At 35.2% G+C, this 19,542-nt stretch overlaps 1 protein-coding gene across 3 annotated transcripts in view; it reads right to left on the minus strand.

The window, feature by feature from the left end:
- The window catches only part of TBCK (TBC1 domain containing kinase), an 83,073-nt gene extending 63,549 nt beyond the window's left edge, over positions 1-19,524 (minus strand). Inside the window, exons 1-3 of one of the 3 annotated variants that reach the window (XM_039344003.1) lie at positions 19,477-19,524; positions 16,160-16,378; positions 12,337-12,409 (exon numbers count right to left, since the gene is read on the minus strand). In XM_039344003.1, coding sequence (XP_039199937.1) covers positions 12,337-12,409; positions 16,160-16,352 — 266 coding nt within the window. In that variant the 5' untranslated portion in view covers positions 16,353-16,378; positions 19,477-19,524. The other 2 variants (XM_039344005.1, XM_039344004.1) reach the window with 2 other exon arrangements.
- Positions 19,525-19,542: the final 18 nt, after the last annotated feature.

The following is a 19,542-nucleotide window of genomic DNA, read 5'->3' on the forward strand; positions in this document are numbered from 1 at the left end:
GTATTGTCCACAAAAGATACTCTGAAAGACCTAAACCAAGGCATTTCAGGAGTCAATATAGTTTTAATTCCATACTTCCCACAGTTTAAATTACAAACATGACATTAATTGTTTAAGTAAAAGTTATAATGGATCTGTTAACTGAGGATTTCATTATGAGCCAATAAAGGCATTATTAATGTTCCCCTAGATCTGCCAAATCTTCTATGAGCATCTAGATCAGTGTTTCTCAACCTTGACAATTTTAAGGCATGTGGACTTCAACTCCCAGAATTCCACAGCCAGCATGCCTTAAAATTGTCAAGGTTGAGAAACACTGATCTAGATCAACCTACCTTATGCTAGAACATGTGCAGGTTGTGGGAAGAAATCACCATTTTTCATACTGTTCTGCACATGAGTCAAGGACTCTATCAATAATTACTGAGAGGAAAATAGGAAATGACATAAGCAGACAAGACGACTCTAAAGTTTCTTTTTTAAAAAGTGCATCTGTTTGTTTGCATACGATCCAAAGCTTAAAAAACTCTAATTAGATACAGCGATGCTGCAGAATTTACAAGTAAGCTTAAAATCATACTATTTGAGTAATGAATTGTCTCACATACATCAATGGGCAAATGCTGAATATAAAGACTCAAAAATGGATCTTTTTAATTATCAGTCCTAAATCTTATTTTACATGAATACACTGAAGGTTTTCTCTTATTTGTCCCTCAAAAATATAGATTTAATTGTATGTAAAGTCAGTTATAAATATAATATTGTTAGTGGATATCAAACAAAACATGAAAAGACAGAACTCTTCTCCAAATCTTTAACAGAAAGTTAATTTATTTTCCTTTTCTTCAGTAAGAAATTTCAATAATGTGGAAAAATAGTAGGCCGCCTGATTAAAAAAAATAAGATTAATATGCTAATTAAATTCTTACTGCTTCTAGCCAGTTAAAATTCATGTACATTTCTGGGCCTCACATCCTAATTATCTGTAGCAAGAACACAAGATAATAAAAAAGTGAAAATTATATTATATGCAGTTACATTATTTATCCATTAAACTCAATACTTTTAGTATTTCATGTCAAAGGCTTTTTTTCAGATTGAATTATAAAGCTTATATTTATTATATGTACCTTTCAACTGACTTCCTTTGAGAGTAAGAATTTGCAAAGAACAGAAAATAAAAGAAATTAAAGGCACAAGGTAAGAAAACACAACTAAAATAAAGCTAAGCTTGATTGATCACATATGGAATTGACAAACACTCAGGTTGCCATTTAATATTCAAGCTTTAATTCCCCAAGCCCACCCTGTGGTGGAAGTATGTAAAAAGATCTCTTTTGAGGCCCCCCCCCCCCAAAAAAAACTTTGGACACTGAATTAGCAGAGACATTTCTCTACATTTAGGAATAATGACTCTAGTTTGACATGCCCTTCTTTTTTAGTATGTTACACCCTGTTGCCCAAATATGGGAGGGAGAAAAATCTTTTGCCTTGTATCAGCTCAAACTAGAGCCATACACAGGCAGCAGTCACAACTGTGACATCATATATATGTAATTAAACAAAATACACTTTGATGAGATGGGAATATATTCTGTGCCCATCTAAAACTAACAGCCAATGCATAGAAGCAGAACACTCTGTTCCCACAGGGAGAATAATTCAAGCTTTCAAAACATGACCTCAAATGTGGGAGGTGGGAGGAGAGGTGAATAATACCTCTTTCACTGGTAGTAAAGAAAAACACAATTGGCTGTGAAGAAAAGCAAAATTTTCTAATGTTGAAGATTCAGTGGTGAATATTTCACCAGCATTTCACAAATGTTGTGTGCAATGGGTGTTAACTTCTTGAATCCCTATGGTAATTCACAGTGAGCCTATGTTGGATTATTAATACAAAATTGTGATAGTGAGAACGTCTTAAAGATATCCATACCCGCTTCTTACTAACTTTAAACTTTCTTTATAGACTATAGATGCATTTAATTCCTACAATCCAAAATCGATCAGGAATCTAGAATATGCAAAAGTATTCTAAAAATGGACATTTTGTACCGATCAACTATTTCTTGTAATAGCAAAATTTAGATTCGAATCTGCCTGTTAATTCAGAACATAAAGAGGCTTTTCTATAAAGCATTCAGATTTTTAATTTATTTTGTCCTGTGTTCTCTTTGTGCATTACAGGGTTTTGTAATTATATGTTGCTGTACTAGCAATTACTTGAAGTAAACAAGCAATTATATTAATCAATAATAACTTATCCATCTCATTTCTGTTGTACTTATTTGCCACAATTTTAAACAGATGTTTCTCCAGTACTTCTTGAAGAAAAGGATTGTTGACATTTCATAGACCATTGACATTTCATAGACCAGGAACACACTTTTTTATTTGTTTTTCTTTCTGATTACAACCCTTTGAATTCCAAGAATCCTTTAAAAACCTTTTCCAAGCAGAAATGAAAATTTTCCTGACAATAAAAATTACTCTCTAGAAAGTACTTCCAGATATTTAAAATACTTGGAATTGAATAATTTTGAGTATGGAATTGAGTACCTTTGTGCTTTTTCAGCTGCAATTATGTTTAAAATAGCAATCCATTCATACTATCAGCTTTGTTTCAATGCATTTTCACCCTAAAGAATTCCTAACAGGAAATTTCTAATTCATCATCATTTTTTTCTTTCCTTAGAACTATATTTAATGTTGCATAAAACAACTCTGCGTACTATGCTCTAGCTTAAAATTGCACAAAACACAAAATTTATCTGAGAGTGTCTTGGACTGCTTCTCATACTTCATCCTTTAAAGTGAGGCCAAATGTATTACATCAATTTAATAACATCTAAAGCCATGGATTGATGAAAAAGTACTGATACAGCAGACTCTCAGTTACACTCTCAGTTTCAAAACAACACCATTATAACAGAAGAAAAAAAGTGAGTATAAAGCCTGCCTAGTTTTTTGGGCAACAAACACAACATGATTTGATCAAGAAAAATAGTTGTTGCGGAGGAAGATCTAAGGTAGGACAGTGGTTAAATACTTTATTTTTCATTGCTAGTTAACCTAGTTTAAGTTAAACATTAACAGCCACATAAGCTGCCTAGTTTTCTAACAGTGCTGGACTACAGCACCCATCACATTAAGCAAGAAGAGCATAAGACATAAGAAGAGCATGAGAGTAAAAGGCTAAGCAACATCAATACCCTCTTTTTTGTCTTTTGCAATGTTGTAATTACACATTGTCTCAGTAGTCCTCTTGTTTTGGTCCAAATTTTGGTCAAGACTAAATGGGCAGAATGTGAAGGGAGTGTATAGTGCCCATAAGGACCAGACGACAGTCCTTTGACAGAGACAGTGAATACATACCATTAAAAACTAAGAACCCTGAGTTGAATAGTGTTTTATAGCAGCTGAAAAATTCTTCCAAACAAGCCAATAAATCCAACTAAAAGGAAGCCCACCTCAAATTTAAGATAACTCCCCGCCTCTAGGAAAGAGTAACATTAAAAAAAAATCATATACTATTCATAGGCAAAATCAGTGAGATACGCTAGTGAGAGGGATTGAGTGTAATTAGAGAGAGCCTGATACAAGGCAACCTCAAGAGCAGGGGTTCTCAACCTTGGCAACTTTAAGACTTGTGGACTTCAACTCCCAGAATTTCTCAGCCAGCTTTGCTGGCTGAGGAATTCTGGGAGTTGAAGTCCACAAGACTTAAAGTTGCCAAGGTTGAGAACCCCTGCTCAAGAATACTTCAGCCATAGCATTTTATAGAATAATTTTGGAACAGCCACACGCCAAATGCAATCTACTTCATTATGGTGATAAGTGGTGATGGACAGTATGTTGCAGCTGCAACAAAGTCAATGCAGTCCTAGGCTGCATCAATAGAGAGATAATATCAAGATCATGGGAAGTGATAGTACCACACTATACCGCATTAATAAGCCACACTTGGAATACTGTATGAGATTCTGGTTACCATGATACAAAAGGCACCAGAAAGAGTCCAGAGAAGAGCAATAAAAATGATAAAGGGTCTGGAAGCTAAACTAGTAGCTAAGGCTACTAGATATGTTTAGCTTAATAAAGAGAAGGCTTAGGAGTGACATGATAGCCATCTTCCAATACTTGAAGGGCTGTAATAGAGTAGAGGGAGTTGATTTATTAACTCCAAAGCACTTGAAGACAGGATAAGAAGTAATGGGTAGAGAAGATTCAATCTGAAACTAAGGAGACATTTCCTGACAGTGAGAGCAATTAATCAGTGGAAAAGCTTGCTTTCCGGAGTTGTGGGAGTTTCATTGTTGGAGATTTTAAAGAGAAGGTTGGACAACTATTTGTCTAGGGTGGAATTAAGGACTCCTCCTTGGGTAGGAGGTTGGATTAGAACAGAGGACCTCAACCCCATGGACCAGCACAGGTCCGTGGCATGCCAGAAGCTGGGCTACACAAACAAGCAAAGCCCCATCTGTGGCATGCAGGCAGCACATGAAACCACGGCCCCTCCGGTCCACAGAAAAATGTCTCTCCATGGAACCATTTCCCGATGGATTGGGGGCCGCTGGACTAGAAGACCTCCAAGATTCCTTCCAGCCCTATGATTCTATGATTCACTGGTTTGCAGTAACTAATTTATTAATTAAATTTTATATACTATGCATGACAAGTTACACTAAAAATAAACAGTTAAAACCAGAAACAATTATGTAAAAATATAGTAACAGAGATGGCAGTTATCTTCTCCCAAATGTTCTCTACTCAATATCTATTTTTACCAGTTTTTTGAAGAGCAGTAATGAGGAGACTAACCCGATACCAAGAACTATTTGATAAAGTTAACTAATCCACATTCCTAGATCAACTATTCTCTCTCATACTATCTATTATTCTTGTCTCCAACAACAATAACCGAATCATGTAAACAGAGGGAGAGGGAGGAGAAGGAGGAGGAGGAGGAAGAAGAGTTGGTATCTATAGCTAGATAAAACCAGCTCAGACAGTTTGAGCTGGTTGGCACATTGAACAGGTACATTTTACTCTTCAACATTTTATTACTAGGCAATGCAATGCTTATAAAGATGCAACACATGAAGCCACAGTTAAAATATACTATTCAAATCAGCATCAAACAGTGAATTCAGATCTTTCTCAAGGTTAAAGAAATCATAGCTTCTGACACTAAACCAATCCTAGCTTAACTATGATCTTGTTTTTCTATATATTTAGATAAAGTAAGGTAAGGTAAGGTAAGGTAAGGTAAAGATTTATTGTCATTATTTACTGTGGGCACAAAAGCATATATCAAAAATGGAATTCAGTTGCCCGCTCTCAAAGTGAACACATACATGACACACCTAAACATACTATATGCAACTTTATGTATAGACCCACACCCCTACATATACATAACAAATAAATATTAAACACTGTCCATTTTGAATATATAACGGAAGGAGAAAGGTTGAGAGTCCACAAGGTTAATGCTATATGGAATGAAACTATGGCTGAATCTGGATGTTCTGCTTCGGATACCACAAAGTCTCCTCCCAGATGGTAACAAGGAAAACAGGTCGTGAAGAGGATGTATAGTGTCCCAGATAATCTTACGGACTCTGCTCAAGCAACGCTTCTGTGCTATGTCCTGGATGGGAGGGAGGGAACTGCCAATAATCTTTTTGAGCATCCTCACCACTCTCTGCACTGCCTTCCTGTCTGAAGCAGTGATACTTCCAAACCAGACTGTGATGCTATATGACAAGATACTCTCAATTGTCTCCCCCTGTAGAAAGCGGTCAGGACAGGGGAAGGAAGATGTGCTTTTCTCATGCGATGCAGAAAATGCAGGCGCTGCTGTGCCCGCTTCACCACTGTCTCGCTATTTGTTAACTGCACACCTAGGAATTTGATGCTGGTAACCATCTCCATAGGTGAATGCACAAAGAAGTGTGGCTATGCCTGCCTTTTCCGAAATCAACAATGATCTCTTTGGTTTTTCCAGTATTTAAAACTAGGCTGTTTTCCTTACACCAGTTCACCAACCCTTCAACCTCCTTGCAATAAGCACTCTCATTGTCATCATGAATAAGGCCCACTACTGTTGTATCATCTGTGAAGATCATAGATCAGCTCAGTGCACGTTGTAACACAATGGATCTGCTTTCCCAATACAACAATACCTTATGCTTTTGTTTTGAGTTTTTTGTAACTCTATTTCAGTTCCGATTTTGTATTTATTAAAAAAAAATCAAAGAATAATTAAGAAAAGGAGGGTTGGATTCTACATAAACAAATCATGACTAATGGGTTGGATTTTTTCCCTTTCCTTTTCTATATTATGACCTCACTACAACAAATACTGTTTTGGAAATGAATTTCTGGAAAAGGAATAAAAAGAAATACTTTCTAAAAAGATTACATATCCCAAAACATTATTTGTCATACTTGGTGAGATTAAATGGTTTACTTTCTTCCTGCATGTAGGCAGGTAACTTGTTATTCTTTTTCATTACATCATGTTGTCTTGAACTTTAATTCATTTTCTCAGACTTTGATCATATTTCTCCATGTCCATGAATTCAACACTTAACTGCAGATTTTATTAGTACAAATAACATGGATCCATGATTGAGAATGAAAACAAAAACAACACATTTGTTTCATAAAGAGAGACTAGACATTTTTTGATCTATATGTTGACCAACAAAGTTCTCCCTGACAAGATTAATTCCTCTCCTTCAATTAAAAACAACAAAATCTTCCTTCCTCTTTCATTGAAAAACATACACAGACTTTTTAACCAATTAAAATGAGCAATTTTTCTGATTGTTCCCCTCCTGTGCGTGTTCATTTTCTGTACACACAAGTTAATGTATCAGTCTCAAGTGTGAAAATTAGTTAGGAGTTCAATGCTGTAAATGAGATCACCATAAAGACAAGCCTTGAATCCAGTACATACGTGTATACAAAGTATTTATAAAACTTCCTTTATATAAATTCTATCTCTCATTTGATTTTGCAAGATAGTACAACAGTAATGTTTTTACTATAGAACAGAACAAAAATATCTAATTCAGAAAGTAGACAGTACTTCAATAAAAGCAAATAAAATCTACTCATCCAAATCAGATCATGTTTTCCACCAAGCTAGTAAAAGAGCTGCAGACATGGTCTGCTTCCGATCAAGGACTCTATGTATATTATATCTTCGTATTTCTCTGATGGTTCACTGGTAATTTTTCAAAACCATAACCTCTGAAACATATGACAACTTTGTTTGAGTGAACTTTGTTTGATATTATGTTGACTTAGATCACAAATTGAAAACTGTCAACAAAGTACTACAGGTGCCAAAAGTCTGTATACTCTTTTCCTAGGTTTTAATTTCAAAGTTTCAAAAGGCAATATAAAGTACCACATGAATGATGAAGAATAAAATAAATAATGGCCCTCTTTAAACCCTTGAAAAAAACTTCTCAATAAATGTTTGTGAAAATATAGGTAGTCTTTGGGTTAAAAAATGTCCAGCTTCAGACAACCCATAGTTACAAATGGGCTGTTGACTCAGAGGTGTATGATATTCTCCCTCCATATCCCAGACAACAAACTATCAAAGCCACACAATGTCTCCATAAGCATCGCAAAGTAGTGGATGCATTTTTAATATACCATAAGCCAGTTTTCAATGGTTCATGAAAAAATTGCACCAATGAACTGCTGACTTGAGTAAAGAGAACACCAGCCGTGATTTTACTTTGCAAATGGCCCTTCTGTTATACTATCCTGCAAAATCAAATGAGAGTAAAATTTATATAAAGGAAGATTTTTCAATGGTTTATGTATACATATGAATGAAAGAAAAGACGGAGGAAGAGTACTGTAAATGTTAATCATGATCTTTTTCTCCCTTATCTAAATCTTTTAACAGCCATACACATTGACACACAGATTCTCTCCCCCTTTCTTCAGATTGATACTAAATACTTGTTCCAACTTACATAAATTCTAGTTAAAAGTAGATTTAGGAAAGGAACTTGTTCTTAGCACTTGTTCTTAGCAAAGGGACTGCCTGTATCATACCAATGGACAATACAAGTGATAATAAAAATATATTCATTAATTTTGAAATGTGTAATAATTCTACACACACTTCATAAAGCATTCTCTCTCTCTCTCTCTCTCTCTCTCTCTCTCTCTCTCTCTCTCTCTCTCTCTCTCTCTCTCTCTCTCTATATATATATATATATATATATATATATATATATATATGTAAAAATGCGACTCCCGGGCATAATTATGAATAAAAGAATAAAATACGATCACCGGGAGGGTTGAAGTAAGAATACTTTACTAAAAATATACTTATACTAAAAAGTTGCCAAGCTTTCGCTGGGGGAACTCCCCAGCATCGTCAGGGCTAAAAGGCCATTACAATAAAGGTGGTTTAAGTAGGTTCAAGTAACGTTTGCGCACGGCTCCTAGACCATGTTACTGGACCTGATTGGCCAGCTGATAACCAAGATGTGTCTATAACGTTATGTTCTTTTCTTCGGATGCCCCTCCCTATCCCTCCACTATTGGCCTTTGGAGGCGTTAGTAACCTTGCATCCCCTCCTCTTCCGATAATACCAACGCCTGCCGTATCGGGGGGAGGATTCAATCTGATGTTTTCTTGTGTCTTAGGATGGGGATAGGGTTCCACTAACTGTGGATTAATATCCCTTCCCAATTGTATACCTCTCTCCTCCTTTGTCGTGTCAACAGCTCTTATCTGAGTATGGTATGCCTCAGCAATCATGTCTTTATTCACCACCCCAGTCCTCCTTACATCCGTTCCCTCCCATTGTTTGGCACTCAAACTGCTCTCATTATTCCTCCCCTTACTGATCGAGCGGGTTGTCATTCTATGCTTTCTCTACCCTCTCCATGTGGGACGCTCCTCCTCGTTGCTATGGGCAACGGCACACTCTGAGATTTTAACGTTAAGTCTTTTAGGTGTTCCGGCTCCACTGGTATCGCTTCCTCCCTCCTGGGGGTGTGTGAGCCTCACATGGAGTTGTTGGGCGGTGCGTAGATCGTCCATATCGGGTGCCCCCTCCCTTTCTTTCTCCCCACGCATGGAGAAATTATTGTTGTTTCCTCCAATCAAAGGGGGTGTGGGTTCCCCTTTGACATTGGAGCGCTTAAGAAATTTGAGGATAGAACCACTAAATTTAGCACTACCCGTAATAATAATAAAGGTGAATATCCCATACAGAGAGGGGAGAAAAAACATGTGATGACGACCCGTTCGCTTGATAAAAGGGAAAGTAACATGAGCGGGGAATCTGCCCAAATACCATCAGACTTTTGCTCACAGAAATGGGGGGGATTTAACTTGAATATTGACCTACGAGGGAAGATGAGCATGGAGGACACCACGACGGAGGAGGATGATTCAAACATTGAAAAATACCACATCCAGTTGATGCTTGTACATGCGAGTGAAGATAAATACGGGAGCACGCAGCAGAGGAAAGATGTTAAATTGCAGCCGATGAAGCCCCGCCTCCATGGTAGGATACACAATGACATCGAACTAAATCCCCCCGCTGCAACGAGAGCCAGTGCTGCCGGGAGAGGGCGGAACATAGCTTTAACAATACCCTCTGAGATCGACGGAGATGTGAACAAAAGTGCTCGAGAGAACGACGGAAGAAATCTTTACTCCGATTCCCCCTCCCACCTATCAGCTGTTCAGCGGGAAACGCTAGCATGGTCTAGGAGCCACGCGCAGATGTCTATGGAACCCGTTTAAACCACCTTATTAGAAACGATCTCTCAGCCCTGAAGATGTTGGGGAGTTTTCCCAACGAAAGCTTGGCAACCTTTTAATATAGTAAAATACTTTAATTAAAGTATTTTAACTTTAAACTCTCCTGGTGAACGCGCTTTATTCATTCCATTTATATATATACATATACACACACATATTTATTCACATACATGCACATAGGCATACATATACAATATATGTGCACATATTTAAATATCTACAGTATGTCTATTTACACATACACACACAGCAGAATGCTAAATTAGTATTATCCACTACATATCAGGTTCAGATTAATGAGTACTTAAACTTTTGATACATTTAAACTCAATACAAGCTTTTAATTCAAAGAACCAATACTATTTTGCTTAAACTATTTTTTCTTTTTTGCTGAACAAACACAATTTAGGAAGGAAATAAGATGAGAGTTCTAATGCCATGGTACAAACATACAATTTAAGATGCTTTTTGAAATTATATACTACAACAATACACACACCCCAAACTATCACCTAAAACTTGAACAAGATAGACAGAACAATCCAATGGGCTTTATGAAAAAAATCCTAGTCTGTTCAAAGGAGTAAACTTTGCTAACTAGGCATGCACAAAATCCCAATTTTTCAGTCGGATAGTACTACAATCTTTAATTATTTAATCATCAAATGTTCTAAAAGAATGATTTTAGACTATTTTGACATCTAATTCTCTTTTAAAACTCTCATCTGCTCTTATAATTGTATCTCAGTAAAATATTGGATATATCCTCTAAGAAATGAACTGAAAATTAAAACATACACAGGGACAGGGAGAACAAACAAAATAGAAAAGAAGAATAATCTTGCAATCTTATAACCAAAGAAGAAATATACAGAAACATACAAATACCTAGCTCATATGTAATATATACAATGATCAATGACTTCATAAGTTTAGTTGTGAAAAAAGGATCAGACAGCTGGAAAGCCTGCTATTTTCCACTTTGCAAGGAAATATGGACTGTCTACTCTGGTATATCTTCAATTTCAACACAGCCTAACAAATTTCCTGCTGACTTGACATCAGCTTATATTATAGGTACAAAGGACATTTTTTCTGACAAGTGTAATGAATTAATCTATAAACCATAAGGACAGCTTCTCTCATTCCTTAAGAGTTTCAGAAATTAATTACAAAAGCATTCACATCAACTTTTGGGTATTCTATCATGAATTAATACAAACCAAACATATATGAAGAGTTGGAAAATCTGTTGTAAAACTAATTCACCAAAATGGATTAAGCAACATAATGGAGTATTTCCCTTTCTTAAATTATTTCTGGCTATTGAAAACTCTTACAAAAGAAAACAATGTTCACTTTAATTAAATGCAATACATTTTTTTCCCTGGGCACACTGGAATTCTCCTTGAGGTAAAATAGCCTTTTTGTTATACTGAAGCTATGCCACTCTACTGGCTTGAGCATGGCACAGAAAAGATATTCCATATGTATATACTGCTTAATGTGAATCTTAGTCACTGGTATATCTGTGTATGTGTGCGTGCATGTGCGTGTGCAAATAGTGTAAATAGTGCTTTCATATAAATTCCTTTGATAGGGGTTTTTAAAAACAATTTTGAAAAAACTTTCCGGGATTTAAGCTTTTTGAGGAACGATGGAAATAAAATATTGAAAATAAAAATTATGTTGTTTATGTATATATGCATATATTAGCAAGAATATTCAAACAAGCCTTTGTGTGCATAGAATACTTTGAAACAAAGTGTACATTGGAAACACTGCAACTTTGCTTTTACATAAAATAAGTACAATATTTTGATGCCATAAATATAAGAGCCAATTCAAACTGGGGGGGGAGCTCATTGTAATCAAAAGAGTTGGAACATTCAGTTCTGTTCACATTGTTTTAAAGGGTTTCAGGCTCTATCTATAGTTAAGAGAAAAGATTATAACTCTCCTAATATAAGATTGTATTTAGGATTTTTTCCCCCGTAAATACAATAACCCAAACACAATAAACTAAAAGCAATTTATCACAGAAATATTCTAAATAAATATATGTAAAGAAATATTTTTTTTCCTTTTTCACCACTACTCATAATTTTAAAATGTAAAACTCTTTATAATCAATGCACAATGACGCACACAGTTTTACTGTAATTTCCAAGAAACTATGTTTATGTTTATATTTTTTTAAAAGTACAAACTTTAAGCAAACACAAACAAAATATACTGGGATAAATGTCTGGCAGCTTCCAGCATTTTCATTAAGAAATACAACTTTTATCCTTTTTCTGCAGAAGTAAATATCTTTTTTATTCTAAGCATGTGTTAATCTGGCTGCCAGAAGGATAAAGCAGAGCTGGAAGATGTCAGGTCTGAATCTATATAGACCTGTAAAGATAGTTAAGGTTTTAAAAGAAAAAGTGTATCTGGACTTTTTCACTTAAAGTAGATAAACTTTCAGTTAGCGTGTTTCCTTGCCATGTTTTTTCTTGATATCATACCTCACTGGTTTCCTGTCTCGAAGCAAATCTTCCAGGCTGTTTCTACAATGTTCAGCAACAACCACCAGCCTCTCTGATGGAAAATATAGGCATGAACAAAGACAGTTTTAGTATAATAATATGCATATAGAAACCAAACACTTTTACTTTAACATCTTGTCAAAATTAAAACCATATTATGACACACCGCATCATATAATATAAAGAAGATGCCTACTTAGTTTAATGAGATATAACAGAACGGGGAATCCATAATGCCGGAACTCTCAATAGGATCTTTGTAGCTGCCAAGATACCACCTATGACACCTATGAGGCCCAACCTTAATTATTTTTTTAGTTTGTTTAACTGTAAACAAAATTAAACAAGAACCTGGAATTCCACAAAGTAAAAATCTCCAAATTTAACTTTGCTTCCAGAGCTCTTGGATTCTAAGCTCCATAGGGATTATTAGGAAATAAAAAATGGTGAGTTGTAGGTCAGCGCTTACATTAAAATGTGTCTGTCTGCCTGGCAAAGCTAAACTGGTTGCTGAGGTGTATTCTGAATGACTACAGAAGGTGGCATGGAGTGACCTTATTAGGCTGCCTTGAGATATAAACTGGTATTTTATGACTAGCTGCCTTTATTGTGACAGCTACTTTGTGAATAGGTAAGTCTCCCTCCCCATAATTGTCAACATGTTCAAATACAGGTAGTCCTCAACTTACAATAGCTCACTTAGTGACCGTTCAAAGTTATAACGGCATTGAAAAATGTGACTTATGACAGTTTTTCACATTTACGACCATTGCAGTATCCTCATGGTCATATCATCAAAATTCAACTGATTCAATAGTTATAGTGTCCCAGGATTATTGTGATCACCTGTTGCAATCTTCTGAAAAGCAAAGTCAATGGGGAAGAGTCATTTAACGACTATGTTACTAACTTAACAGCAATTCACTTAACCACTCTGGCAAGAAAGGTAAAATGGGGCAAAACTTGCTTAACAACTGTCTCACTTAGTAACAGAAATTTTGGGCTCAATTGTGGTTGTAAGTCAAAGGTTACTTTGTTGGGAACTCTTACATGGTGAATACTGAAGTTAACATATAGCTAGCAGTTATTATTAATAACCACTAAATCCAGATGAAGTTTCACAAGTCAGATTTCATGTACTTTTTTATCCATTTATTACTTTTGAAATATATATAGCTACTTTTTATCCCAAAGGAGGATTTAAAGCCAATGCTTCATTAGCAGGGAAAAATCTACCAGCTTAGCAGAAAATGTTCCATGTATTACATTTTCTATGTTTAAAGGAAATGAAGTATGTCAGTTCCAAAGTTTGACATATTTTTTCCCTATTCCATATGTGTGCATCTTCCACCTAGTCCTGAAATACCACTTTGTGACCTTCTTCTTAAAATTGTGGAATCCCGAAGATGAATACACAGCTTTCTCCTTTGGCAGCCATATTGATTGTTTGGTTTTGCTAATTAATTTTATTCTAGGAATTTTAATTGGTTTGGGAACTGTTGGGTGTTTTTACTGCACATTATATATTTATCTTGTGTATAAATTGCCAAGAGTGTTTTAAGAAGGCAACAGTATATAAATGGGATAAATAAGTAGCCACTGACTTTTACTATTACAATGATGTAATTGTTTTATCACTAAAATATAACACTTAAAATGAGGAACGGTGGAATCTGTGATGTTCCCTTTCACCTCTATTTTTTCCTTTCACAGAAATATTTGAAGAATTCAGCAACAAGTAACTGTCAAGCACTTCTTGAAACATAAAAAACATTCAAAGTATAGCATAATAGTGAGGTTAGTCAAAACTCTTGGCTGATATGTCTATTGGCTTTTTTTAGGGCTATGCCCATCTTAACAATATTCTCCATTGTAACTACACCTTTTCTTTCCTTGTTCATATCTCAAAATGAAGTAAAGATCAAATCAGAGCAAACCTATCCTTATTTTCTTCTCAGCAACGTTAACTAATATTGACTTTTAAGTTACACTTTAAAAATTTACTGTGCACAAATTAACTCAAAATTTTAAAAAAGAAATTAAATAGGATATCATTCAGAGAATTAATAAAAGTGTGAATTGTTTTAAAACTAAATTGTTAGTACTGTAGAAGGGCTAATGCAGACTTAAGCCCTAGCACAGAAAACTTTAGTCCTTTGTATGTCATACAAAGGACATATTCCTCAAGATTTTCTAGCAAAATGGAAAGAAAAACTTCTCTTTACATGAATAATAGGCAAGATTCCCAGGTGGGATTTCAGCCAATGGCAAAGGATGAAAATCATGCAATTCCAGATGCCAATATCAAGTATACCTTTTACATAAATATTAATTGCATCAATGGCATACATAACATTAATCAACAGTTAATGTTTCTTGCTTGATCTTATTCAGTATGCTTAAATCAACTAGAAAAAAGGGGCAGGAAGTTAATAACTAACTTAACATCATGCATTTAAACACAATAAATGCACTAAATACTTCAAAATGTAGGCTATTCAAAATACCTTTGCTTCTGGTCTACCATAAAATACCCCTAATTTTCATTAAAATCGTGTTAAGCTATAATGTAGTTTGTTTCATGTTATGTGCACTCAACCACTATGGTTTGTAAGCCATGATTTATGGCATAGCATGATTTGTGCATCCATCTAGAGCTTTCTATGAAAATAACAGCCAATTTGCTATATACACAGACAGGCATATTAAAATAAACCAAGGCTAGTACAAAGCAGAAACTCAGCCAGTCTAACGTATATATCACAACCTTCACTACAGTCAAAAGATAAGCCATAAGGATTATTAGCTTATACCAACATTCCTTGACCTGATGTCTTCCAGATATGCTGAATCACAGCTATCAATATCCAGACTACACGGGATTAATGGGAATTATAGTTAAATTGTGGAGAGCCAGCAGCAACCATAACGTGTCATATTATGACATCATTATGAAAATGGTGCAATTATTATAATGACATTATAACATCTGGTGGAAATACATAGTCACCTAATCCTAATGCAATTTGAACCTATGTATCCTGAAGAAAGCAATGTATCTTAAAACACAAATTTTAAACTATAAGAAATTAATATGTTTCACTTCATTTTCATATGATGTGAAAAAAATGCAATTTAAACTGTGTCATTCAAAGATTTGCAAGATTCAGAAGTTTATAAGCAACGTAGAGGTGTGAATTACAGTTGCCCCATCAATTTTACTGTTATATGTGCCAGCAATAAATTCTGTATTAAGAATTGGGAGTAGGAAGTGGGAAAGGATTGTTGAGAGTGCCTTCTGTGAAGCACATTTCTTTTCAACTTCCTACATCAAAAGAGAGATTTAAGGAATTAAAGTGAAAGCAAGACCCACTGATGAAATACAGGACCTAGGAAATAAACACAGTGAATGTTCATACATTTAAAACCAAACAGAACCCAGCAAAAAAAAGAAGCTTGAAAAAGACAAAGGGGATGGTAAGAAAAATATATAGACAGAGTGTGAAAAAGAAAAGGAAATAACTCAAAATTATCAGTGTAATCTAAACTATAGGATAACAAAGCCTGTAAGGAAACAGCAGCTACATACATCTGTGACTGTTATGTGTAACAATAGAGATAAGACTGAAATATGCTACAACGGAGTCAGTCCAGAGAAAAGCAAACAAATGCCTTTAGGAAAAATAAATGTAGAAGTCTTTGAAGTTTCTAGAACTCTGAACTACATATACAAAATAATTAATGTAACAGTCTTCGAATCACACCCAAAAGTCATGGGGCTGAAAAGAACAATACAACTTACCGTGTTTTCCACGAGAAATATCCACATACTGGCAAAGCCGGGGATGTGTAAGTGTCTTAAGAATCTGAAAGCGGCCCAGGATCTTTATGGAGTTTGGAGTCAAAGGTAGACCATTGCTGCCACAAACATCATTTGGGAGAGCTGAAGCAAAAAAGGTGAAAGCTCCTAATTCTGAATCCTTTAAGGAAAACATGTCAGAAGTCTAGAACATGTGTGCCCCTGAAAGAGAAATGAAGAGGAATTGATAGAAATAGGTTGTATTCTTAGTTTTACAGTTAACAGCAGTGAAGTAAAATAAAAACTGCTAAATACTGATTAGAACTAACTAATCTAACTAACTAGCTACTGTATGTCATTATTTATAAATTATGAGGTTACTTTAATCAATATTTCTTTTATAGTATTCAGACCACTCCAAATAGAAAAGCCTCAATCTGAGATTATTCAGGTAGTCTTTAGAAAAAAATTATATGGACTAGAGAGAAATAAAGTGGATTTTTTTCCTCATTAGTGGTTTAAAAAGAAATAAAAGATAAAAGTATTTCACTTATAATGAAACCAAAAATATACAATGAATTTCCAGAAGGAATAAGTGTAAAAACAAGTAGGAAAGTATTCAAAACAATCTCAGATAAATTTAACATTAAAAAGGTAAAGACAATATATTAGCATTAACTAAGATCTATCAAAAATATATATTTGAGTTTTCATTTAAACATTTTATTTATAAATAAAAAAAGCTGCTTTGATAGTATTGACTGTTTTTTAATTGGGGGATTAAAGTTGTATAGTTAGGGCATTGATGCTTTAAACAGGAATATAAAGAACAGCTTTCTCTGTACTGTGAAATAGAAACACCCAGCTCACACAGCAACTGGCAATGGGTCCCCTGGATTTCAGGCAATAGAAGTTTCGATACCCCAAAATGCTGACAACTACACCAAAACATTTCAGCCTGCAAATTAGTCTACTACTGTAATATTGTCTAGTACTATGTTACAGGTATGTTCAGGTTCTGGGTGAAGACAATTAAGTAAGTATTAGTAAAATATTAAACATTAGGGTTAATTTAGCTGATGTGCATGGTGAGGTAAAGTGGGTGTAATCCATTTCCTCATTCACCACTCCACAGATATCCACATCTCCATCCTGTCCTTGAAGAGGATGAGTATCCCATAGAGCAGGGGTGTCAAACTGCCGGCCCGCGGACCAGATGCATCATAGCAAAACCACATTGCCGGCAATGACAAAAAAGTCGTGATACGTTGCGACACATCACGTGACTTGCGAGTTTGCCACCCCTGCCATATAGAAAGGAACATATTGCTCTTTAGCTAATAGAAAGCTATGGCAGTGCTTCCCCATTATATCCTCTAAACAAGCTCAAAGGGATTTAATTTCTGAGATCCTTTGTGCACATGCACCACGGGAAGATATTGGGGGAGGGTAGTTTCAGATACTGTTCAGTGATCAATCTCTCCATGGATTGAAGCTTTTAGCTTCAAGACCTAAAGCAGACATTTATGGAAGTATTTTTCACTATCTTTAGCTAATATTGGATATACACATAAATTTCACTATATCAAACAAAGACTCCATTCAATATAATCCATGTTATTTTTCAGCAAACATGATTTATAATTTAAGTATTGGAGAATATATGATGGTGACAATGAAGCATCTGGCATGTATTAGTTTTCTTAGAACGTTCAACAATATTTGTAATGCAAAGCAAATGAAAAAGGTTGAGAGACAATATGTAACATAAACGTCAGCATAACTTGGACTAAAATCCTTCCCATGGATAGGAATTACAGTACCTTTGTGGGCAAAATAAGTAGGCTTTATAAAAACTAGCCTTGAGAGAAAGAAAACATTGAAAATCAAAGTATTTAAAAGCAGGATTAAAAAAAAGAAACAAAAATGAAGCAGGACAGTTGAAATTCCTAAAACAGAAATGAAAAGGGCAGTGGAGAATAAATAAAAATGGCATCGCAACTGAAGATGTGAAGGCCCAATGGAGAAAAGCAGGAAATGTTCAATTCCTGTTGCTTAATGAACAAAGAACTATCTCTTAATGCAGTATTTTCTTAACGAAAAGATGGAAAAACTTGTTTTCACTCTCTGGGAATAACAAAATAATAAAAACAAAGGATCAGAAGAACTGAAAACTGCTAATGGTGAAATTACTTTAAAGTCAAAAATAGAGACAGACCAGGCATTTAATGTAATGTGTTATGATTTCTAACTTTTAGTTCATTCCTCATCAAACAAATCACCAAGCCACTGTAACTTTATTTTAAAATCAAATATGTGCATGTGTTTTAAAACAGAATGCAACAATTTATAATAAGTTATACCCTTCAAAAATGTAACTTTTCAGTTAACCAAGTTATATATGTAACTTATTCTATAAAATAGCTGTTTGTAAGAGTGATTTAAAAATTGCATATTATACTAATTTTGTACCCTTTATAACATTCATAAGTCTTCCAATCTGATTTTAGACATGCTTAATTTAGAAGTGTATTCAAGGTGGATTACTCCTCAGGCATATTTTTCTACAGCCTTTTACTTTCTTGCGCATCTAATGCTGCATTTCTCTTTCCTTTCTGCTTTACTACGCTTTTATTTCCCAAATCGATTAGGATTGGATTATTCTTTTAAACAGAATAATGAACGATATAATCAAGATTCACAATTAAGTGCACTTTTTCCTATCCACTGCTTTGCTTTATGTTGGTCTGCACTTATCCATCACCTCAAACAACATACCATGGAAAAAAGGTAATCCAATATAGCAAATACTTGATTGGAGAATAATCAGGCATATCAGACAACGCTGTATTGCTCATAAGCAGCTCACAAATATCACTAGTTATCTGTCAACAAGGACAATTTATATTTCTGCATTAAAAAAGACTCAGCCAAAAATTCTGTTTTTACGGAATAACCGAAATCCGCAAATACAGTGGTTTCGTTTCTCGAATTGAACAGTTTACACGTGAATCATAGTTAAAAAAAAAAAAAATGGCCTGGGCTTGAACTGCATGTTTACCCACGATTAACTTAACCACAGTTTTCTGAATTTCCCGGGACAGAAAGGCATTCTGAACCATGAAGCCACTCGATATACGACTTGGGTTCGCACATCCAATGGTTTGCATGTGTCTTGTAGCTCAAGTAACCGTACGAACAAAACCATATTCTCACACCAGAAGATCCACGTAAAGAGATGGCTTGGCTCACACTCACACTCACATAAATTGAAAACACCCAGTGCGCTCCCCACAAATTCTCCCGTCCAGCCTACTAACCTGCTCCAGCTGGTCCTTCCTCCTCTGACTCCGCCCCCTCCTTGGCTCGTCCACCCGACTGGCCAA

The sequence above is a fragment of the Crotalus tigris genome, unplaced genomic scaffold (assembly GCF_016545835.1).
Source record: "Crotalus tigris isolate CLP2741 ecotype Arizona unplaced genomic scaffold, ASM1654583v1 scf7180000017887.1893490, whole genome shotgun sequence".
In the NCBI taxonomy this organism is placed as follows: domain Eukaryota; kingdom Metazoa; phylum Chordata; class Lepidosauria; order Squamata; family Viperidae; genus Crotalus; species Crotalus tigris.